The sequence below is a fragment of the Pan paniscus genome, chromosome 6 (assembly GCF_029289425.2).
Source record: "Pan paniscus chromosome 6, NHGRI_mPanPan1-v2.0_pri, whole genome shotgun sequence".
NCBI lineage: Eukaryota > Metazoa > Chordata > Mammalia > Primates > Hominidae > Pan > Pan paniscus.
This window is the reverse complement of record NC_073255.2, coordinates 52,235,145-52,259,207: the sequence shown is the minus strand read 5'-3', so window position 1 is coordinate 52,259,207 and position 24,063 is coordinate 52,235,145. Positions and strand designations below refer to the sequence as shown.

Genomic DNA, 24,063 nt, shown 5'->3' with positions numbered 1-24,063 from the left:
GACAGGTAGGGATGTCAGCTCAGGAGGATGAGTCCTTGGAAAGAAAGTTGGGAGAGGAGCAAACGGTGGAGACAGTGGGGGGAGAATGGGTGGTCATGGGCTGGAGGGACCTGCATTTGTTGAAAGTTGGTGGTGTCATGTTTTCAAATCAGAACTTTCTACCAGAAGCTATCTGAATTTAGATGTCACTTTCATGTGTCTCTCCTTATGAGGAGGAACTTCACAGGAGGCCCTGCGTGTCACTTTCTGACCTGCAGTCCAGGTAATGGCCTCCTCAGAAGCCACACCCTGATCTGTCTAGGTGGGCAGCTTTCTTTCGGCCTGGAACCCTGCACTAGAGGGTGCAGCATGTGATCACAGTGTCGGTTTCATTCCGGTGACCAGCGCAGAGAAGAGAGTGTCTTCTCTCTCCTTGAATGTTGTGTGCCCCAGGCTCCCTTGCAGAAATCCCCTGTCTACCTGGGGTCAGAGCCTGCCTCTGTCCCCAGACGCTTTGTATAAAACCTGAGTGCATGTGCGAGCCTTGGGCTGGTTGCCGTTGCTTTCTAAATATTCCCTTGTTACCACGTGGTTTCTAGCCTGAGAATGTTCTTACTTTTTATTTGTTGAGATCAGATTCATAGCACATAAATTTACCATTCTAATCATTTTAAAGTATACGATGCATTGATTTTTAGTCCGTTCACAAGGTTGTGGAACTGTCGCCATTATCTAATTCCAGAGCATCTTCATCACCCCAAAAGAAGCCCTGTACTCATTAGCAGTCACTCCCAGTTCCTCCTTTCCTCAGCCCCTGGCAACCACGAAGCTACTTTCCTTCTCTCTGTTTCCCATTCCGGACGTCTCACTCATTGGAGTCGTGCAATGAGTGGCCTTCTGTGATTCACTTCTTTCACTCAGCCTGTGTTCCAGCTGCATCCTTGTTACGCTCCATCCTTTCATGGCTGTGGTGTGCCACTGTGTGGACACACCACACTCTGCCTATTCATTTGTCAGCTGGTGTGCATTTGGGCTCTTAACACTTTTTGTCTAGTATGAATAACGTTGCCTGTGAACGTTCTTGTCTGTGTTTTGGCCCTAGGATATTCTTATACCTCTAATCTTTCCCACTACTTTTTGAAATTTCCACATCTTTTCTCATCCTTCTAATTGGTTTCCCATTCTGGAATTTTCTTCTGCCTTTAGGGAGTCCCAAATAGGAGTGGCACTAAACATACTGCCAACCTCCTGTCCCGCTTGCTATTTTCGGAGATATTCGGGAAACTCAACAAGTCTTTTCTTCATTAGCTGCACAGTGGTCCCTTGAACGATAATTGAACTGTGTGAGTCCACTTATATGCAGATTTTTTTCAGCCAACACACAGATTGAAAATACGGTGTATTTAGGATGAGAAATGTGTGTATATGGAGAGTCCACTTTTCCTATACTCAGGTTCCTCGAGGTTGACTGCAGGATTTGAGTATGTACAGATTTAGTATACTCACAGGGGGTGGTGGGGGACTGGGGGGTGCTGGTGTCTTGGAACCAATCCCCCGCATATACTAAGGGTCGACTGGCCAGCCTCCTGCACAAAATTACAACCCTTCAGGGTGAAAAGGCTTGGGGCCTTTCAAAACACTCTGAGCCACAGAACTGCCTTCTGGCCAAACATCAGCAAAGCTTCAAAAGACCACGTTGTTTCAAGAAAGGTTAATACTAACAGCCTGAACAGGCTCCATGTAATCAAGACCCATTAGCAGGGAACGTGTAGAAAATGAGAGCGTTCTGAGCCTGCCTGCTCAGTGGCCGCCAGCTACGTAAACAAGATCTGAAGACCAGTGGGTGCCTGTTGCCATATATTCACAAAGGCTTATGGCAGCCCGTTTACAAAGCTGTCATCCACATGAAGAAAATTTGCCCTCAGCCACCGAAAAACAAAACAACAAAAACCCCAACCCCACCCAAATCAGGCCCAACCCAGAACAACATGAAAGGAAACACTCCTTTTGAACATACAACTAATCCTGCTGCCTCTTTCCATTAGAAATAGATAAAGGAACCTTGGCCATTGCTTTTCTTGCACAGTTTTGTGATGCAGTGGTCTGATTTTAAGATTTGTATCCTGTAGGAGGCTGGGACCCCCTAGCCATATCTAGACATACTGTTAGCTACAGTTTGGAAAGACCCCGGTGCTCAGGAGAGACTGGGACATTCATTGCGTTGTATTCACTACTTCTAATCTCTTTTCGTTTGATGTGTATTCTTTAAAGCAAAGTATTTTGTGATAAATTAGTCACTGCCTTTATTGCAGTGATCACATCATTTGCAGAATGGTAACAATAATTTCGGTTCTCTTGATAGGAAGGTGGGTTAGCCAATACCCTTTAAAGAATACCAAATTTGATAGAACTTTTTGCACAATAAGTGTATTATGTCTCATCATAAAAGAGATTGTTTTTCCCAAGGGTGCGCTGAGTTTTACCTTAACCTCCTGTAAGCGACATATGCCAATGTGGCCATCTCAGGTGATTTAAAAGATTTGTTACCCTCTGCGTGCGCTTATAGCCCAGGTATGTCCTGTCTCCCCTGCATGGCTGATTGGTGATTTTTAAAAGGGTTTCCGTTGTGCTGTGGGAACCTGAAGGCATCAGAATGGGCTTTTGCTTGTTTGCTGTGTCATATTCTGTTCATTTAAAGAGTAAAAGTGTGTGGTTGGTATTGTGGCCCATGTTGAGCCAAAGCAAAGAGTAAGCCACTGTCTGAAGCCCACCTACGTTGAATGTAATGAGGCTGAGATGAAAAGGATCTGCTACACTGAACACAGAACGTGGAGGTCTGGGCTAACCACACAAAATATGCTGTGTGCAGTGAACATTCACGCTGTACTCTTAGCCACATCCCGCACAAAAGACAGAGAGACAGCTCCCAGGAGATGGAGCATGTGTGGCAAAGATTTTCCGCCTGGTTACTTTGAAGAAAGCAAAAGGAGGCTGAAACTGTGCTTTGTAAGCCGCGTGGGTTGGTGCTGGCTCCTGGACGTCAGTTCAGAACACTCAGGAGTGAAGGCAGAAGCCTGGTGAGGGACTCCCAGGAGGAGCTCCTTTCTCCACCTTTCAGCCTCTGGAGTTCAAATTTCACTCAACCTGAGTGCACCAAACCCCACCCTCTTGTTTACATTGCCCTGGCCTTTTTGGCGGAATCAAAGTCCCTACATAGCCAAGGAGATCTTTTACCTTCTACACTAGTGGGAGGCCAGGTGCCTGGGAGGGAGGTGGCACGCCCCCGCCCTCTCCTGGCATGCCACTGTCCTGCTGTGAAAGCCTGTGTCAAGGAAAACTGGGCTCAGAGGTGCAGACTGAGAGAGCCGCTGGGCTGTTTTGAAGGAAGGTAAGCAGAGAGCATTTGTGTGTGTGTGTGTGTGTGCGTGCATATGTGTGTGTGTGTCTGTGCCTGTGTGGTGAGTGTGTGTGTGCATGTGTGTGGCTTCTGTAATGCTACAAAGACCTGAAACTGAGCTGTGTGCCTGCTGAGATTTACCAACTCGCCAAGACTTCCAGAGGGAAAGAGCTGGTACTAGCCAGGAGGAGAGGGCGTTATGGAGTGGAATAATCAGCAGAACGGATGCTTTAACCGGGCAAGAAGGAATGTCGCTCAGGACTTGTCCAGGAATGCCTTTATTGGTTTGCAAGCTGGAGGAGTCTTAACTTACCGACTTCTTTTTGGGGAAGAGTCGGTGATGGTCTGACATGCTGTTTGCAAGCTCTCTGGCCGCCTCTGTGGCCAGCCGGCGTGGGTGGCCTCAGATAAGGCCAACAGGACCTCCTCTTTTCCTCTGGGCTTGGGCCCCTGTGTTTTCAGTTAGGAGTGCCCAAAAGGGAACTGAGCTGCCCAGTCAGAGGCCTGAGATAGGCGCCTGCTGAATGCTGAGCCTGCACCGGCGTGCTGGTGTGAGAGGTCTGCCCCGGGGAGCCGCCCTGGCCTGCCCTGCTGTCAGTGCGGCTGTGGGGGCACCTTGGCGGCATCTGCGACACGCCTGCCACAGCCTCACTCGGAGCACAGTGCTCCTTTATCGCCACATTCCAGAGCCTCACCCAGGAGACCACGGGAGCGCCTGGAATCTGGCCCAGCTCCTGAGTCGCTCCTGCTCTGCAGTGGGATGCCTTCCCTTCCCAGAGAGGCAGTTTGTGGCTAGGCAGGCGTTTCTGTGTGGAAGGTTCTGCTCTGGTTCTTGCTTTTGTTAATTTTTTTTCTGCTCTATATTTCTCTAAGAATTTACAGTCTGCCTCGTTTTTAGAAAGCGTGAGCAAGCAGCTCAGCTTTACTTCAGAGGGAGGGATTTTCCAGCGCCCTCTGGCAGTCTCAGCAAGGTGTCCTGGTGCTGCCGCTGCAGCCTCTTTCCTGCTGGGCACCTCCCCTCCTGGCAGCTCAGAGGCTGATTTGGGTTTGGGGGCTTGGGAAGTACTTAACTCTCAAGGTGAGACTGATGCACCAAGGGAGCAATGCCTTAGAATGGAGTTATTCTGCCTAAGGAGAGAAAGAGTTGTCCCTACAGAGTAGAGTTTATTACCGTCTTTTATTTTTTGTAAAAAATAAAAATAAAAAAAGAAAGAAAGTTAGAGGAAAAGGGCACATTTCATCGCGTCTTGAAATATATCAAAGTCATAGAGTATCTGATTTAGTAGATTAAAAGCAGTGTTCTCAAAGACCCAAGTGTAGTCCTCATTTCTTAGCTCTTGAATTTTCTGTGGAATAGAAAATGATTTAATACAAACTCCAAAAATCATTAATTAGCAAAGAGTCAGAATTCTATTATAATAAAATTAAAGCAGACCTTGTTTGAGTGAGAGGTTATACATGCTCTAATTATAAATGTCCACATGGAAAAAACAAGAGTGATTTTTGCATATGCTATGGGTAAGATAATACAACGCCCCTTGAGAAGGAACCTCTTGGCTCAGATATCGCTTCCTGACTGGGAAGGTCTTTCGGTGTCTGCAGCCCCTACCAGGCCTCCAGGGATCAGGTACCCTTGGGACACTGCCCGGGCTACCCGTACCTCCCCTCCTCGCAAATGTGAGAATGCGCCTTGCTTCATTGTTAACCCCATTCAACCCTGCCTTGTGCTCTGGGCCACAGCCTAGTTTTCAGCCCTCCTGGCTTGGTGATGGACTCTTCCATGTGCCGGAGCCTGAAATCCAGGCAGTCCCTTAGCACCTGTCCTCACCAGCACTGAAACCCCCGCTGGCTGTTCCACATTGTGCAGCACCAGACCCATCAACTGAATGGTCTGCTGGAAAACTCACAAGTCCAGTGCTGGTGCCATGGCTCATGTGTCAGTTGACCTAGCAAATCCAGGAGAAATGTTCTCTCACTGCTGAGGGGAGGTCATGTGATGCAGTGATGGGAGCCCTGGGTGTGCATGACACAATCTGCCAGAAAACCCTTAGCCCTCCCCCCATGAAACTTGGACATGCTTCGGTCCCTTGCAGCCCCCTAACCTCATGGGTTAAGCAGAGGAGAATCCATACCCCTTCTGGGTTTGGTTTGAGCCTAATGAGGCAATAGGTACAAAGTGCTTGGAAGACAGTAGTTGCCCAGTTAGCTTATTACTGCTGCTTTTGCCGTCATTGCTGTCAGTCACCGAGGAAACAAACAAAGTATGGGATGGGAAAACTGTTTTACAGCTGGTAAGATCCTGAGCTGGGCAGCTTGGCCATGAAGTCGCACTGGGTGGATGGTTAGCAAAGTTGGTGCCTGGGACAATTTCAGTCATATCAAAAAATGACTTATGGAACTTCTGAATACGTTTTTTAAAACCCATCTTTCACCATAGCTTTATATTAGAGAACAGTTCCTCAGTGTAATTCTCGAGACGGGAGGTCAGTGGACCTGCGTTCTGTGTACTCACTGATTAGATGTTCATGGAGCACCCCTCTGTCCCTCAGCTCTGCACCCAGGGGATCCACACATGAATCACATGTGAGTTCTGGGAATTCTTCACTTGACCAGAGAGGGGGAAAGCACAGAAAGGAGGGTTTGCCCAATGCCTGCTGTGTGCCATGCCTTTCGTGTTGAATCCCAGTGGTCCTGGGAGCTGATATCAGCAAACACCCCCTTCTCCAGGTTGCTTCTCTACAGACAAGGACAGTGAGGCACAGAAAGGCGGAGTGATTCATCTGAAGTCACACAGCTATGATCAAGCCAGGACTCAAGCCTGGATTATGCCAGAACCTCTAGAAGGGGAGGGAAGGTGTGCACATGAATCACTCCAATGGAAATGTCAAAAGACGCTTTATGTGACAATGAGGCACAAAGGGACTATGATTGTTATCCCAAGGAGAGAGGGTTTCCATTGTCTCATGGAATTTAGGAAGAGGAGGGAAGGCCTTTGAAGAGGGGGAGGAGGGCATGGGGGAGAAGGAGAAGGAGGGAGGGGAGGAGGGAGAAGAAGAGGAAAGGGAGGAGAAGGGGGAGGAAAGGGAGGAGGGGGAAAAAGAGGAAGAGGGAAGGAAGGGAGGAGATCAAGAGGAGCCACCTCAGGTTGGGGTCTAGTCTGCTGTGAGTCTCATTTTTGTCTTGATCTCACAACGGTTGTTTTAATTGAGATGCAATTTACATGCAGTAAAATTTGCTCTGTTTAGTATATAGTAGTCTGAGTTTGACAAACATTATGCCATGACACTCCCACCGCTATCAAGATGCAAATATTTCTATTGCCCAAACCATCCCTCACACCCTTTGCAGCCCCACTCTTCTCCTGGCCCCGACCACACCCATTTGTGTCCAGACACAGTGTCTCCACCCCAGAATGTCACCTATGTGGAGTCGTACAGTCGAGCCCTTTGAGTCTGGCAGTGTTCACTCGGCATAGTCCTTGAGACCCCTCCAGGAGACTGCCTGCAGATGAGCACTTGTTTTTGAAACCGAAGCCTCTCTGTCTTCAGCATTTTCCCTGGGCTGTGGTTGTCAGAGCCTCACCATGGGCACTTGCAGCTGCAGACATCATTCCAATAAGCTTCCACTTACTGGGACTGTTTGGATATGGTGAATTGATTCAGCTGGGCGGCCCCAAGTGAGTCATTTGAGGGTGACCTAGGGACAGGATGGTTCCTGGCTGTGTCTGGAGAAGCTACCTGTTCCCTGTGGTGGTCCAGGCACAGGCAGGACCTCTGGCATATCCATGGCTCCTGACCCCGATGGGGTTGCTGGTACCATGGGTGTGTGGGAGAACTGAAGACTCCATGCTAGGAATAGCACCTGATCCACTAACTGTGAGGATAGAAATGCACTTGCTTTAAGAAACGGAACAAAAACTGTGACCATCACTGCAGCGGCTGTGACACCACAAGGGTCTGTTCCCGATAATGAATAATTTTAGGAGTTAGGGAGGAAAGCACAAAGCACTTAATAGTCTCTGAAGAGTGAGTGAGGTGTATATGAGTTTGTGTGTGTGTGTGTGTGTGTGTCTTGATCTAGATAGTTGATCTGTGAAATATAAAAAGTGATTGACTAGGATTAGAATTTTATCTTTTTTTGGAGTGGAGGGAGGTTGGTTTAAATTTCAGATATTCTATTCAGTAGGCTTGTAAAAAAAATCGTTAATGTTAGTGCAGGCTCTCTCAGCCTCTGATTTCTCATCTGTAAAATGGACTTCCCATTTCCTGCTTCACAGGATTGCTTTGGGAATTGAGTGGGATCCCTGGGGCCTAACAGTGTGCTGGGCGCACGGGAGGAGCTTGCATGGTGGCCTTGTCTTTAGGAGGTCAGCTGAGTTGTAAGAGAGGGGTGTTTCCAGAATTCTCTCTGTTCGTCAGGTGATGAAGATGCCAATTCCTGCAGCCTCACCTGGCTCACCTGAGGGTGGCTGCTTCAGCATCAGTGGATGCCTTTCTTCTCACACACTGCTCCGTCTTTCCCTTGCCTCTGTTGATCTGTCTATTCGGATGCCGTGAAATGTGCCCACCACCCTTTCCATCTCTTGTTTCTCTCTCTGTTCCCCAAGGGGGCTTGTCCATTCTCCAGCACATCATCAGGACTGGGCTGAATATTGCTTTTAAGTCCCCGTTTATGACTAGCAATCATAGCAAGTGCTTAGTCAATTCTAACCAACTTTCATGGAGAAGAATTTTCTAGTTTCTCCTTTGAAACTAAAAAATTGCAGGGAGGATACTGGTAGTTCTTTTGAAATGAAAAAGTTACTTTTTAAGCACACCTGTCACAAAAATGGAACATGGGATTCTTAGCATCAGTACCTAGAAAAAGGAAAGGTTCCACGTCACTTCATAAATCTATCAGATTTGTCCTTCCTTTGCTTCAAACCAACTTCTGTTGGAAGCAGGGCCAGTGGACAGTTCAGTGGATTACACATCAGTGATGAATATTTTTGGTTGCTGAGTGATTGATGGTGGAGGGTGCTGAAGTGTGAGTTCAGCTGTCCCTTTGGCTATCTGATTGTTAGCATGCCGGGGAGCACAGTTGGGCATTGCCTAATCTGTTTTCAACCGGGATGGAAGGGATGTTTTCATATATTTTTTTGGTCTTCTCCATTTTTTGGGTGACTTTTGAAATACTTTCTGAGTGCCTCTTAACCCTCTTGACTCCTTGTGGGAAAGCCACGTTTCAGTAGCAGGGTTGGGTTGGAAAGAGAAGGATCCCCTGCAGGGAAGGTGGGTGAGGAAGTCTGTTGCTGCAGGTCCTCCAAGGAGACAAGAATGTATGCTCTGTATTTTCTTCCTTCTGGTCCTTTTCCAGGCGATAAACCTCACTGGTATGTCATGCAGTGGAAGTCATTCAGGGCTGTATTTATGTTTGTTGGATTTTTAATTAAGATCCGGCCACCAGGAAATCGTTGCCAGACAGTGGACAGGCTCCCTTGGGAGGGGAGGTCCTTGATGCTGGTTGGCTGGGTCTGGTGGCAACGCAAGGGAAAGGGGACACCGAATGGGATGGTTTACCCTGGACTGAGATGTGGAAAGGTTCTCCTCCTGCATCCGCAGCTGAAGAGCTATGGCATCCCTGCAAGTTACTTCCTCCCACTCTAAGATCAGGTTCTGAATTCGCAGAAAGAGGGTTGATTCAGACTTCCCCATGCTCCCTTTGAGATGGAAGGAAAATGTTAAAATATGTTATTTAATGATATAAAAAGATGGAAGGAGCAGACGAGTGGCAGGACCCCACCTTTTAGAACTCTGTCCTTACCCCACCACCTCCTCACAGCAGTGTCAGCCCTAATAGCACATCAGGTGCCAGAGACAGAGTGGAGACTTGAAGCCCTGCAGCCTCCCTCACCTGGTGGGGGCTCCTCACCCTGCCTGCCCCTAGGAGCTCATCAGGGCACCAGGAACCCCACCCACAACCCGTGTCCAGGAACCACAAATGGGAGTTTAGTTGGCTATGTCATTTCTGTGGTCTTTCTACATCACTTTTCCAAACCAGAACCATGTTATCAGTAGCATTCTGCCATCAGTTAAGGAGGGTATCCTTTAATGATGGATCAGCGCCTTTGGGGGCTGCAGACAACAGGGTGCGGGCTCCTGTTTGGTTTCTCATTGGCGAGACTGGCAGTCAGCCATGCAGTGACCCTGCTTCCGCGCCCCTGTTAGGTTTCGTTTCTAGTCAGGATTCTCTTTTTATTGCTCTTATCCTGCAGCTTTTGCATTGAGTCTTAGAAAGCATAACAATGGCAGAAAGTCTTTAGATGAGGCTCTTTCCTATGTGCCCAGTGTAGAGGTAGCAGTTTCATAGGTGAGAAGATAGACGATACAGAGGTCAGAAGACAGATATTTACCCAGCCCTGCCACTTGGAGCTGTGTGGGTTTGAGCAATGAAACGCCAGCCTCACAGGTGGCAGGAGGATAAAGGAGACTGGAAATGGCAGATAGCATGGTGCCATTTGCTTGCAGCTGCTGTTTGCCAGGGCTCTGTCTCATTAATCTTTGTGCCCCTGGTTCCAAGCACACTGTGGCCAGATAATGTTCAAATGTTCCCTGGATCTCTGGCCCATGCTTCCTGCTTCATGGGCAAATGGGCTAACCTTCAGGTCATGACTTTTGTTTTCTTTGGAATTTAGAACCCTTAGATTGGGTGACTTCAGTTATTTTTCCAGTTGTGTTCATTATCAGTTGGAGACCAGCCAGGTCAGTAGTGATGGCTGCCCTGTTCCCGCCTCTCACGGATGGCTGGACCTGGCTGTGCTGCCTGGGAAGAGGCCCAGAGAGCGGGGACGCCTGGGTTGCAGGTGGCCAAGTGCTGCATGGCTCTTCTACCTTCAGATCCTTGTGGGCTGTGTGTGTGTTTGGTTTTGGTTGGTGATTGTTCTTTGTTTGCTTGTTTTGCCTGCTAAGGCAGCTGAGCTTTCCAAAATAGCTCCCCACATTTTGTCATGTGTGAAAAAGCTCAAACTTTAAGCCTGTCACTCAATATTCACCGGGTGTCAGAGGCTGTTCACTAATGCTAGAAATGCAAGGGAGAGCAAAATAAAGCAAACTCCCTGCCCTCAGTGAGCCTGAGTTCCAGTGGGTAAAGGTGCACTTCTTCTGAATGCAAGTATGTGCTGTGGATAAAAACTCAGTGAGGAAAGGGTGGTAGGGCAGCACCTGTTGAGGAGGTGAGGGAGCTGAGATGCAGAGAAAGACAAAAGCCAAGGCCGCAGGGCAGGTGCATGCCTGCAGTGGACTGCTAGGAACAGGGCAGGCGGTAAAGAGATGAGCCCAGGGAGCGGATGCAAGGCCCTGTCCACTATGGGAAGAGCCTTTAATAGTAATTATGAGTACTCTTACTTGGAGCCTATGAGCTGGGTACTTTATGTCCATATTCTCTAGTTCTCATAACTTTAAGAGAAAAATGGAAAGCATCTTTGTGTCTTTCATTCCCTTGAAAGATAGGAAGCATTCCATTTTATAAACGTAAAACCAGGAAACTGAACAGCCTGAACGTCATGACCAGGAACACACACAGAGTAAATGGTGGAATGGGGATCCCATCTTCAAAGATAAAGGGAAATGGCCGTCTCCTTTGTCCAACTGAAGTTCAAGCTCTTCCTTTTGCAAAGTGATAGCCCTTTATGAGAAAACAGGATAGGAACTGTGTGTTCCAGAGGCCCCTTCTCCTTCCCTCCCCCTGAGGCTGACTCTCCTGCCCCCACTGAAGACCGCAGAGGTGTAGGTGCAGGGGGTTGTCTGTGGAGCTCCTGAGATGGCCTACCCAGAGCTCTGCACCTTTAGAAAGATCTGTGCTCCTACAGAGTGATTCAGAAGCTTGACCAGTCCTATCTTGGAATTCACTTGATATGTTTCATATTCTTTTCCTGTATGTTTAACATTTATTGGGCATTTTCTGATGTAGAAAACTACCTATGTATGTAGCAGGAAGTTTAGCAAGAGTCCAGCCTGGTCTTTGGCACTGGACACAGTTGGATTGGACCCTCTCTGTCCCATGACTGTACTTTCATGTATTAATAGGAAGGTGGTTGAACGCCACCTGGGCTGTCAGGATTCGATGAGACCCCGCTCTGAGTGCTCAGAATGGGCCGACTTAGATGGAGTGTTTAGTCAATGGTAATGGAAAAGTTGTTGTTTTTAATGCATCTATTACTATTTTCAGATTTCTACTACTAATAAAATAGGATTATTCATACCCTCCCCCAGGAGAGGGACTATTCTGTGCCTTACCATTTGGTACAGGGCCTTCTAATCAGGTACTGTTCTTAGCATATGGGGCAGGGAGCTAGCTGAAGGATTCCACCTCAGACTGATTAATAAGCACTTTTTGGCAGCATTTTAATTTAGATTAGAAGAATTGTTTTACAACTCATTCTTTGGCTTTTTTTTTAAGTCATTGTGCCAATTTATTTTAACTCAGATTTAGGGAGAAGAGTGTGGGAAGTCATATAGACTTAGCAGCGTGAAATCTGTGACTGTAATGGGTAGGCTCATGCTCTGGGCTGAGTGGCCCTGCAGTGTGTGTCCTGGCTGCCCGCCAGGCATGGGAGGGACTGGGCTGATGGCCATACAACACCTTCCGTCATGGGGAGGAGGAGTAGTCTCTGTCATTCTCATGGAGCAGAAGCCATTTATCAGCACCTCCTTCTCACACTCTGAAAACAGCAGGAAGGATTTACCAGGTTCTTTCATTTGTTAAATTTTCCTGGTAACAGGAAATCTAAACAGAAACCAAATTAAATGATGTTTACTCAGGGCCTATAAAGACACTCACCCGTGTGCTATGCCATTTAATTCTCAGGTCAACCTTTACATAGAACCATCTACCCACACCCTCATTTTATAGTGGGGAAGCTGAAGGTCAAGGTGAATGCACCAGTTGGTAGAACCCTAAGGGTGGACTCAGGATGGAGCTGGGATTTGAACCAGTGTCCATCTGATGCCAGAGCTTCTTCAAGGGACCACTCTACTTCACAGTCACCTCGTGATGGCATTAACAAATGGATTGCATTTTCCATTTTTGAAATTGTAGAGGTGATATTTGCACATGCCTTATAATTTAGTCCAGTCTTTCCAGGTGTCCCCTTTGTTTAATTTGCACAGAGCTGGGCGAAATAGGTGTTTTAGTCTCTGCCTAGTCTGAAGCCTGGTCACTCACTGATCCCTGGTCAGAGCAATGTGAGTTCAATGCCACCTCTTTGTGGGCAGGGCCACTGACAGAGCCTCCAGGTGTGTGCCCTCCTGGTGCTCTCTGGGCAGGTGGGCAGTGGGCCAGCAGGAGCACACAGGTTTCAGGGCCAGTGCACCTGGGTTCTAGGCCCACCTCCACCTCCTAGCAGCTGCCTGACCTTGGGCAAGTTATTTATTCTCTTCGATCCTCAGTTCCTTATAGATAAACAAGGAATAACAACATAGGTCATACTGTGAAAATTAGAGAAAATGCACGATGCTCCTGCCCTGTCAATAAAAGGTACTCAGAAAACAGTAGCTGTCACTGAGACTGTTACCTTGAATTAATCCCATGGCATATGTCCTGTCGTCACTTTCCCTGCCTTGAAGACTTGGTTTATTTTCAGCATTTTATGTAGCATTTCTACTCCCAGACCCTTCCTCCCCTAGGCTTGACTTTAGGATGGGAGTCAGGGCCACTGCAGACGGGCCCATACCCCTGTGTCCACTCTCCCCACTCCCCACTTCTCTGCGTGCTTTCCCTTGGGCACTGTTGAAACAAGAAGAAAGCCTGGCGTGGGCGCGTTTTCAGCACCACACCCCAGGACCTCTTGGGACTCTGTCCCAACACGTTGTCTCAGTGTTTTCCAAAACGCCAGCAGCTGCTGACCATGGTGGTGCGTCAACCTGGAGCCCAGGGCTGTGAGGCACATGCTCAGGGCAGGTCCCTCCAGAGGGCTCCTGGGCCAGGCTCAGTGACTGCTGTTAGGTAGTGGCTCACGTCTCTCAAATTCCAGGTGCCCACACAGCGTGGGTTTCCCACCACCAGCAGCTCCCTGGCTGTGGAATGCTTGCAATTTCACAGTCGAGGAAGTAGAAGAAAGTGGGGGAGGCCCATGGGGTGAGGCATGTGCTGACTACAAACTCCCGCTTATTTTAGAAGGCTCTTGGCAAGGACCCGCTATGTGTGGTCGCGGCAATTGGCCAGTCAGCAGATTGAGGCTTGGGAGTCCCCGAATGCCAGAGCCATGGCCATGATTAATAATAGCAGCTGATGCTTCAGCCCTTCCTGCCCACACTTTAGTTCAAAGTTTCATTTTCCTGACATTCCATGTATGGAAATTAGCGCATGCAGGTCAGCCTCAAGTGTCTGTGATCCTGAGACATTCACCCGGCACCTACGTGGCCCAAAGTTGCTGTGCCAAACAGGAAGACCCAAATCAATTCCTGCACTTTCTCTTTTCATTGAATTTCATATTGACATTTGAGCAGACATTCAGTTTTTTTCTTTTCTTTTTTTTTGAGACGGAGTCTTGCTCTCTTGCCCAGGCTGGAGTGAGTGCAGTGGCATGATCTCGGCTCACTGCAACCTCTGCCTCCCAGGTTCAAGTGATTCTCCTGACTCAGCCTCCCAAGTAGCTGGGACTACAGGCATGCGCCACCACACCCAGCTAATTTTTGTATTTTTAATAGAGATGGGTTTCACCAAGACATTCAATTTAATAGGAGTTTGCTACCCGGCACCTAGCTGATGCTCAACAAATGTTAGACAGGTCTATGAACGGAAGCTCTTCTTTGTCTAAGATGAACAGTCCATTCTTGGGGATTTATGAGCCAAGCCGGGCTCAATGTTCACAATCATGATGAAATTAACCATGAGCGCTAAAGGCAAGATGATTCAAAAGGTGAAGAATCCCAGAGTTCAAAATGACAATTTGTTTTGCATGGAAAGGTAGAAGTGATTCTAGCACCTGAAGATGTTTATTTGAATGCCTTTTCATTGGCATCCTCCAGAGTATATATAGAACTTTGTGATGTTAGAGGAATCTTTGTCCCTGTTTATTGTAAGTCATATTTTGAATCCATTTATTTGTTTAGACAGATGCACATGCCTATTCAGAGGGTGTGAGGCTCACTTTCATCCCTGACTGAAAGCCTCTCTCCGGTTTTCTCCCCCGCAGTGCTACACACGCAGGGCCCTGTCGATGGCAGCCTTTACGCGAAGGTGAGGAAGAAAAGCTCCTCGGATCCTGGCATCCCAGGTGGCCCCCAGGCAATCACGGCCACCAACAGCCCAGACCACAGTGACCACACCTTGTCTGTCAGCAGTGACTCCGGCCACTCTACAGCCTCTGCCAGGACGGATAAGACGGAAGAGCGCCTGGCCCCAGGAACCAGGAGGGGCCTGAGCGCCCAGGAGAAGGCTGAGTTGGACCAGCTGCTCAGTGGCTTTGGCCTGGAAGATCCTGGAAGCTCCCTCAAGGAAATGACTGATGCTCGAAGCAAGTACAGTGGGACCCGCCACGTGGTGCCAGCCCAGGTTCACGTGAATGGAGACGCTGCTCTGAAGGATCGGGAGACAGACATTCTGGATGACGAGATGCCCCACCACGACCTGCACAGTGTGGACAGCCTTGGGACCCTGTCCTCCTCGGAAGGGCCGCAGTCGGCCCACCTGGGTCCCTTCACCTGCCACAAGAGCAGCCAGAACTCACTCCTATCTGACGGTTTTGGCAGCAACGTTGGTGAAGATCCGCAGGGCACCCTCGTTCCGGACCTGGGCCTTGGCATGGACGGCCCCTATGAGCGGGAGCGGACTTTTGGGAGTCGAGAGCCCAAGCAGCCCCAGCCCCTGCTGAGAAAGCCCTCAGTGTCCGCCCAGATGCAGGCCTATGGGCAGAGCAGCTACTCCACACAGACCTGGGTGCGCCAGCAGCAGATGGTTGTAGCTCACCAGTATACCTTCGCCCCAGATGGGGAGGCCCGGCTGGTGAGCCGCTGCCCTGCAGACAATCCTGGCCTCGTCCAGGCCCAGCCCAGAGTCCCACTCACCCCCACCCGAGGGACCAGCAGTAGGGTGGCTGTCCAGAGGGGTGTAGGCAGTGGGCCACATCCCCCTAACACACAGCAGCCCTCTCCCAGCAAAGCGTTCAAACCCAGGTTTCCAGGAGACCAGGTTGTGAATGGAGCCGGCCCAGAGCTGAGCACAGGCCCCTCCCCAGGCTCGCCCACCCTGGACATCGACCAGTCCATCGAGCAGCTCAACAGGCTGATTCTGGAGCTGGATCCCACCTTCGAGCCCATCCCTACCCACATGAACGCCCTCGGTAGCCAGGCCAATGGCTCTGTGTCTCCAGACAGCGTGGGAGGCGGGCTCCGGGCAAGCAGCAGGCTGCCTGACACAGGAGAGGGCCCCAGCAGGGCCACCGGGCGGCAAGGTGAGCTGGGTCTCCATGGGAGGTGCTCCACGGGAGGCTAATGTGTGATGAGAAATCAGCCTAGTAGGTTAGCTTTTGGCGAAACCCACAAGGGAGGGACATTTCCCTTGCAGTTTCAACTCTTGTGAATTTTGACCTAGGATCCAAATGCTGTCATGCTGGTGTGGTCCCTTGGTAGGAGATTTGGAGGATGGGAAGAACCAGGCAGAAGACCTGCTGTTAACGTCAGTGCAGGGGCAGGGACAGCATGCACTCTGGTGGAAAGGGCCGATCATGCCTCCATTGCAGAATGGGCTTAACAGTGAAACCATTCTTCCTTTGTGAATGTTGGTGGATTTACGAAGAAAGCATACTTACTTCTGTCCCTGTGGTATAGGTCAGGGCTTTGTGGAAGAATGCCAGGTACTTCAGTGGGGCTGAAGGTTGGGGATGAAGAGGACTACTGAGCCCTCAGACAGCTTTGGCACAAGGAATTGATTAAGCAGTCGTGGTATAAAATGTTCTGATTACAAATACACGTGTCAGAGTTGGCCGTGGTGGTGTGGGGAGACTGGTTATGGAAGGCAGTGGCTGGGCAGAGGCCTGGGGTCCACAAGGGGTTCTACCGTGGAGAGCAGCTCAGTGATGGGAGGGGCTTAGGGGAACAGGCTCAGGGGTAAGGGGACTGAGAGCTGTGGTGGGACCCAAAGCCATGGGACCCGGTGCGGGGGCCTCCTGGGGATGCCCTAAAACCAGGCCGGGGTCATGCTAACTGCAGGGAGGGCAGGACTGCACATGTCCTTTTCCCGTGAGGCTGGTGGTTTGGAAACCAGCACAGTGCCTTTCTGTGCAGCCTTGAGGCCTGGGAAGAACCAGGGCTGAGAGTGGTGGACAGGCAGTGACATCTGCCTGGGTTACAGCAGCACTATCTTCAAGCTGCATCGATGTAATGGGGCTAGTTGCATGTTGGGACCAGGTTACTATACAGTGTTCTTTCTGTTGGGAAAGCATGAAGGCTGAGGGGACCAGAGAGCTGGAGGTGGTCAGGTAGGCCAGGGAAACACTCAGCAGGCAGAGAGGGGCATTGGGACAGAGCAGGGTTGTCTCAGGTAGGGGACTGTGTGGGTGAGATCATGTGGTCTGGAAGCTCCTGCACAGAGGTGCATGCCAGGAGAGGATGGCCAGGCTGTAGCGGCTGTGCCTGCAGGCACTGGGAGGCTACAGAAGGTGGAGAGACAGAGCTGTGTTCTGGGAGCCCTGGCAGTGCCATGCAAGGACCAGGACCCAAAGGATAACCTTGGGCCAGAAAGTGTGGCATCCATGTGGTGCCAGGGCCTCCCACATTGGCACGTTGGGGTGTTTTGCCATCTGGGGGCCGCTGGCTCCTTAGAGGGACTTGCCTCTAAAAGTGAAGACCAGAGAGGTAAAGGACAAGGGACATGGCTGTGTGACGCCGTGCATGTGATTCCCACCATGTGCTGGTAACACTGATGAGAGATGCTACCATTTATGCTGGCGTGGTTCTTGGTTTAGGTGTGCTGGCCCATGTCATTGTCCTAAGCACCCCGGCTGCAGGCACCAGTCTCTGCCTTACAGTCGTGTTGACGGAGGTGTCAGTAGGTTATGTGGCCTGCCCAGGTTCACATGGGACCTGCATAGTAGAGTAAAAGTCAGTGCCCTGAGGTGTGGACTCAGTGTCTCCATCCTCTTTGGAGTCACACAAGTGAGGACTGCAGTCCCGACTCAGGTCTGGGGTGGCCTGGGGGAAGGAGCACACACCCTGCAGATGTTGGTCCTGGCTTCAGGTCTGAGTATGCCGTGGGTTGCCTGAGTGACGCAAGTGGGTAAAGGGCAGCGTCTCTGTGAATTTCTCTTCACTCCATCTGTGAGAAGGAAACCCTATCCCAGTGCCTGGCCCAGGGAAGGTGTGAAGAAACGCTCGTCCACATCTACCTTTCATGTACTTAGGGGTGTGACTGAGCAAACAGCTGTCATTCCAGCTTGCCTGAGTAACTCCCTGTTTGTATGTCATGAGCTGGGAGTTGGAAGGAGCCTGGAGAGTCCCCCATGAGTAGATTATTGGACTTTACAATACAGCCATATAGCAACCACAACACCACAGCAGGGTAGCAGTTCCTGAACAATAGGTCCAGGTCGATGCATTAAACAAATATATTTGGGAAATTCTGAGTTTACAAAAAAGGCTCTAATGGGAAAAAACTATCTGCAGTATCATACCTGACTTACTTCACCAAACCTTCTTAAAAGAAGTTACTTGGAAACATTAAAATCAGAAGTCTTTTCTCCTGGATAACAATCTCATGTAGGTTTGGAGGAGGCTGGAGGCATCTGAGTGTATGTGGAGAAGAGGACTCCACATACTTAGGTTAACATATAGTAGCCTCTTGGCTTAGGTTAACATATAGTAGTCTCTTGAGGTTAATATGTCTTCCAATTGATTGAATTCAATCCTTAGTGATTCCCTGTTCTTGCTGCAAAGAAACAGTTATAAGGCCTGGAATTTTAGAAAGCCACATCATATTATCCACCCTCAGTTTGGCTGTTTTTAAATTACTTGGTAAACTCATTACTTTATTTATTTATTTATTTTCTTGAGACAGAGTCTCACTCTGTCGCCCAAGCTGGAGTGCAATGGCGTGATCTCAGCTTACTGCAAGCTCCACCTCCCGGGTTCGCACCATTCTCCTGCCTCAACCCAGTAGCTGGGACTACAGGCGCCCGCCATCACGCCCGGCTAATTTTTTTGTATTTTTAGTAGAGATGGGGTTTCACCGTGTTAGCCAAGAAGGTCTCGATCTCCTGACCTTGTGATCCGCCCCCCTCGGCTTCCCAAAGTGCTGGGATTACAGGCATGAGCCGTTGCTCCCAGCCAAACTCGTTACTTTAAGAACACTTTTTTTTTTTTTTTTGAGATGGAGTCTTGCTCTGTCGCCCAGGCTGGAGTGCAGTGGCACAATCTTGGCTCACTGCAACCTCCGCCTCCTGGGTTCAAATGATTCTCTTGGCTCAGCCTCCCGAGTAGCTGGGACTACAGGCGTGCACCTCCATGCCTGGTTAATTTTTGTATTTTTAGTAGAGATGGGGTTTCACCATATTGGCCAAGGTGGTCTTGAACTCCCGACCTCACGATCTGCCCACCTTGGCCTCCCAAAGTGCTGGGATTACAGGCATGAGCCACCGTGCCCAGCCCAATAACACATTTTGATTTTGATTTTAGATGCTCTTTAATGCGTTTTATTATAAAAGTTATTTAATTATCATTTTGAAGTCTAAGGACTTTCATATCTCAACAACAGACCAGTAAAATTCAGTGCATATTTGGGTATTGACAATACAAATTTAAAGTATTTATTAATCTATTCATATTTGACAGGCATCTGGGGCCATTTGTCCATTTTTTTCATAGCTTCAGAACTAAAAAGATGTCAGAAGATTAGGTATAAGCAAAACCGGTTACCAGTCTCCCCAGAGCTTTTTAAAATTGGGAAGTGACCTACTTGTAGGAACCCTGCCACACATGAGCAACTGTCCATAACCAGTGATGAATGGACACTGAAGGGTTAGCCACAGCATTGGAAACAGGGCAGAGTGAGCCATGCCCTTCCTGGGACCTCCGCTTCCTCTTCCAGGACGTGCCTCTTGTGCTAGGTAAGCACCAAGCTGGGAGATGGAGCAAGCCTTGAGACTTGCACTTCATTTAGTGTCAAAAGCCTGCACAGTGTAGAGGTGGTCTCTGAACAGCCTGCATGGCAGGCTTTTGGATCTCAGTCCAAGACTTTCTGACCTGATAGAAATCCCATTAAAAGATGCTTACTGGGCCGAGGCAGGCAGATCACCTGAGGTCAGGAGTTCGAGACCAGCCTGGCCAACATGGCAAAACCCTGTCTCTACTAAAGTTACAAAAATTGGTCAGGCATGGTGGTGCATGCCTGTAATTCCAGCTTCTTGGGAGGCTGAGGCAGGAGAATCACTTGAACCCAGGAGGCAGAGATTGCAGTGAACTGAGACCGCGCACTGCACTCCAGCCTGGGTGACAGAGCAAGCACTCTGGCCCCCCCCCAAAAAAAAAAATTATTGCTTACTTCTGTAGCTCTCAGGCACTGCAGCTAAGCAAGGAAGGAATCGTTTCTTCCCTCACTAGCAGGTATAGAAAACACTGGAACTCTTTTGATTTTAAAATTTAAATTTCAGTATTGACATTTCTCAATAGGAAATGGCTACTTTGGCAAGCGGCAGAAAACAAAAATTACTAGATCCTAGCAGGGACACGCGTACAAGTGTGGTAGCAAAGCAGCTAGTTCCGAGTCCCTGGGACATCGTCAGAAGGTTGGGGATGCTGCTGGAGTGCCTGCACTTTGAAGATGTCCTAGATCCCTCAACCCATATCCGTCTCCTCAGCCAGCCAAAGGAGACCAGGGCTGTTGAGCTGGAGCCCTCCTCTTTCAGCTTAGATCCATGTGTGAATAGGAAGGATTCTGGCATGTCCAAAAGGCTCATGACATGCCCAGAATGGTACCATCATCTAACCCTGCAAGGGGCATCATTTCCACATCTGTGTGCATGAGGTTCAGCCCCATAGATAGTGTGGCGTTGCCTGACTGACTGGAGACTACCTTAAGTCTCGCTCACAAGGGGAAACTATAGACTGGAAGTTCTGAGAGCACTATGTCTACATGAGCCCCTTCTTGCTGGCCTGCCTTCCATCTTATCCCTGGACACAAACTGCTACACAACTTTCTTAATTCTGACTGTAGATGAAGGTTTGTCACAGAGACCTCAGCATCCTGAAGTTACCAGAATCTTTCACTATTTGCAGATTATGTCCTCATTATGAGAAAGACCACCACTTGTGGTAGAGAGTTGGGAATAGCATTGCCCTGTGCTCTTCCGGGGGACTTCTGTGCATCCTGCATTATTTATGAGATGAAAATTATATGTGAAGGCTAAGTATTTCCTGAGAAAGTCTTTCATACCAGCACAATAATAATAATAGTGGTGCTGCTGCTGATGGTGGCAATGATCACAGTGATGGTGATGGTGATGATGATGGTGATGGTGATGATGGTAATGACTGTGATGATATTGATGGTGGTGATGGATATGGTGGTGTTGTTGACTGTAATGATGGTGATGTTGATGGTGGTGATGATGTTGATGTTGATGGTGATGACCCTTATGATGGTGATGACTGATGATGATGGTGATGATGACAGTGATGATGGTGATGATGATGATGATGATGATGGTGATGACTGTGATATTGATGGTGGTGATGGTGGGTGATGGTGGTGATGATGTTGATGGTGGTGATAGTGATGATGATGATGATGATGATGACTGTGATATTGGTAGTGGTGATGGTGGATGATGACGGTGATGGTGGTGATGATGTTGATGGTGGTGATAGTGATGACGGTGATGGTGGTGATGACAGCGGTGATGGTGGTGATGATGTTGATGGTGGTGATAGTGATGATGGTGATGGTGATGATAGCGATGATGGTGATGACTGGGATGATGGTGATGATGGTGATGGTGGTGCTAATGTTGATGGTGATGACCCTGATGATGGTGATAATGACTGTGGTGATGCTGATGGTGGTGATGGTGATGATGGTGATGGGGATGATGACAGAGATGATGGTGATGATGGTGATGATATTGATGGTCATGATTGGTGATGGTGATGATGACAATGATGATGGTGATGATGTTGAAGGTGGTGATGTTAATGGTGGTAATGGTGATGTTGATGGTGGTGATGCTGATGATGGTGGTGACTGTGATGCTGTTGATGGTGGTAATGGTGATGGTGATGATGACAGTGATGATGGTTATGACTGTGATGATGGTGATGATGCTGATGGTGGTGATGATGCTTTGGTGATAGTGATGATGACGGTGATGACTGTGATTATAGTGATGATGTTTATGGTGGTGTTAGTGATGGTGATGTTGATGATGTTGGTAATAGTAAGAACTGTTACTCTGAGTGCCTACACTGTTTTAGGTACCTTCATTTTCACCAGGATACGTAACAGAGCTCTCATCTTTCTGACTCTGCACCCCATGGCTATGTCCTAATTCCACTAAACTCACACTCTTATATCAGCCAGTAAACCTGTTGAGGGAAGTGTTCATTATTTTTTTTTCCCTGGCATGCAGGAAGAGTTCGACATATGTTTGCAAATACAGGGGTCTGGGAGAGGCGGAACTGCAAATGATCCTTTTGAGACCTGAATTGCTCTGCTGAATGGGCACTGAGGGGAGATTTATCGCTGGACATTGTAGAGTAGCCCTGCCCACCCACAAGATCAGAGAGAGGCCCTCCAGAGGTGGGGTATCACAAAGCTCTGGTGGCTGAGACCTGGGTGCTCTCTGTGCCAGTGAGCACAGTTTTGTATCCTCCTTGTAGAATGGGTGAGATTCAGGGAATTGGTCTGGGGACATTTTACTCCGCACAAGTGCCTGCCAGCCATGAGGCCCTGCTCCCTCACTCTGGTCTGACTTCTGCTGCCACTGGTGTTTTGTGGAAGAGCCCCTGGGTACTGCTGCCAGGCTCATTGTCCCCGCCCCACTCTGGGTCTCAGCCTGGTTTCAGCCTGCACGTGGTGGGTTTTTTGCATCATACCCTTTTAAGTGGGAGAATATTTCAACTGATGATATCCCAGTAACAAAAGAAATGACTCAACCTGTGAAATTCATGATTCTGTGGGTGGCAAAAAGCCAGTTCTGTGGTTTTTTTTCATACCTTGAGGGCTCTTTGCTTCATGTTGTCAAAATATTTTATTCATGTTACATCAACCTCCACCCTGTGATGACAGCAACCTGGCAGGCCCTGTTCTGCTTGCAGATAGTGCTGTGGCATTCCCACCAGGCATTTAATGTCCCTCCCAGACTCGGCATCTGCTTTGTTAGTGCTAACCCATGGCTGATAACCTGTGCATCCTAAAGAAAGTTCAGAGCAATGGAAACTGTAAGCTTTTAATAATTGACCATGGAGAGCCCGTTGATTTAAATTGTGTGCTAAACCCCAACCAAAGGAACCAAATGTGAAAGCTGGAAGAGCGCTTTAGGATTCAGAAAGCAGCTTATCTGCAAGCTCTGATTCCGTGGCAGAAGGCTCACAGCCTCACAAAGTGGAGACAGGCAGACAGTCCCACCTCATTTCAACTCCAGAGTTGGGGAACGTGCCGGGGGTGCTCAGCCAGAGCCTCTCAGCCAGGCCTTGTGAGGCAGAGGGATCCTTACCAGGCAGATGGTCTGGAGGAGAGGCGGACCGGGAGAAAGCATAGTGTGCCAGGGAAGTTCAGTGCTGGGGAGTGAGGCTGGAGATGCAGATAGGCCCCACCATGGAGGGCCAGGATGGGGGCCAAGGAGTGTGGCTCTTCCCTGAGGGCAGAGGCGAGCCTTGGGGTCTTGGGCTGGGCCCTTGCTTGCTTTTTTTTTTTTTTTTTGGCATGGTTACTGTCTTACCAGAAGAGAAGGCACTGAGAAGGTGCACTGAGCCTGGGAGCTCTATTAGGGGCCCAGAGACAATGGAGCATAGCATTTAGGCAGGATGGGGGTGCCATGGGGTGGCATTGGCCTCCAACTCTGCAGAGGAAGAATCTCAGGAGGGAGGGAGGGAAGTAAGCAAGTGGGCCCCAGCGCCTGCGCCCGTAGCAGCTGGACATTGGAAGAATGAAGGGGCCTTGGATTTGGCTATTAGTGATCTGGGTATGGGGGTTTCAGATCCGTGCTAGGGACACAGGGGATCCATGGTACTTTCTAAAAGTCCAGGTGTCGTTATTTCTGTACTGTGTGTTATAACTGAGCAGTCCCCAGTTACGGGCGTCATCCCGCCAGTGCCGGGCCCTCAGAGCATGGGGGAAGACACCAGCGTGCGCATCTGAGGTGGAGGATGGAGGAGTGACCGCAGCATCAGGCATAGACACTCCTGGAGCCCTCCAAGGACTCAGGCGTCAGCAAGAGACCAGGGCTCATGGCAGCACCTCTGCCTTTCGGGGGCTGTCTCTGGATGGTCACAGTCAGCCCAGGGTCACCTTTATTCTGAGAGGCTTCCCTTGGCCACCACCCCCTCCAGGCAGCTGAGTGAGGTCCTAGGACCCAGGTCTTATAAGAGGGACTTCCTGGTACTCGCATCAGAGAACCAGGATAGAGGAGGTCTGGGAGCCAAGGAGCCAGGGCCCCGGGCGCTGGACATGTGTCCGTGAGGGACTCTTGCTCTTTGTTTGCTACCACTGGCAAAACAAGG

General features: G+C 49.2%; 1 protein-coding gene across 4 annotated transcripts in view; it reads left to right on the top strand.

The window, feature by feature from the left end:
* Positions 1 to 24,063, top strand: part of TNS3 (tensin 3) — a 307,731-nt gene that overhangs the window by 198,147 nt on the left and 85,521 nt on the right. For all 4 annotated transcript variants that reach the window (XM_008975482.5, XM_034964064.2, XM_034964063.4 and 1 more), the window contains exon 17: positions 14,550 to 15,806. In XM_008975482.5, the coding sequence (XP_008973730.3) occupies positions 14,550 to 15,806 (1,257 nt within the window). The remainder of the gene's footprint in view (positions 1 to 14,549; positions 15,807 to 24,063) is intronic.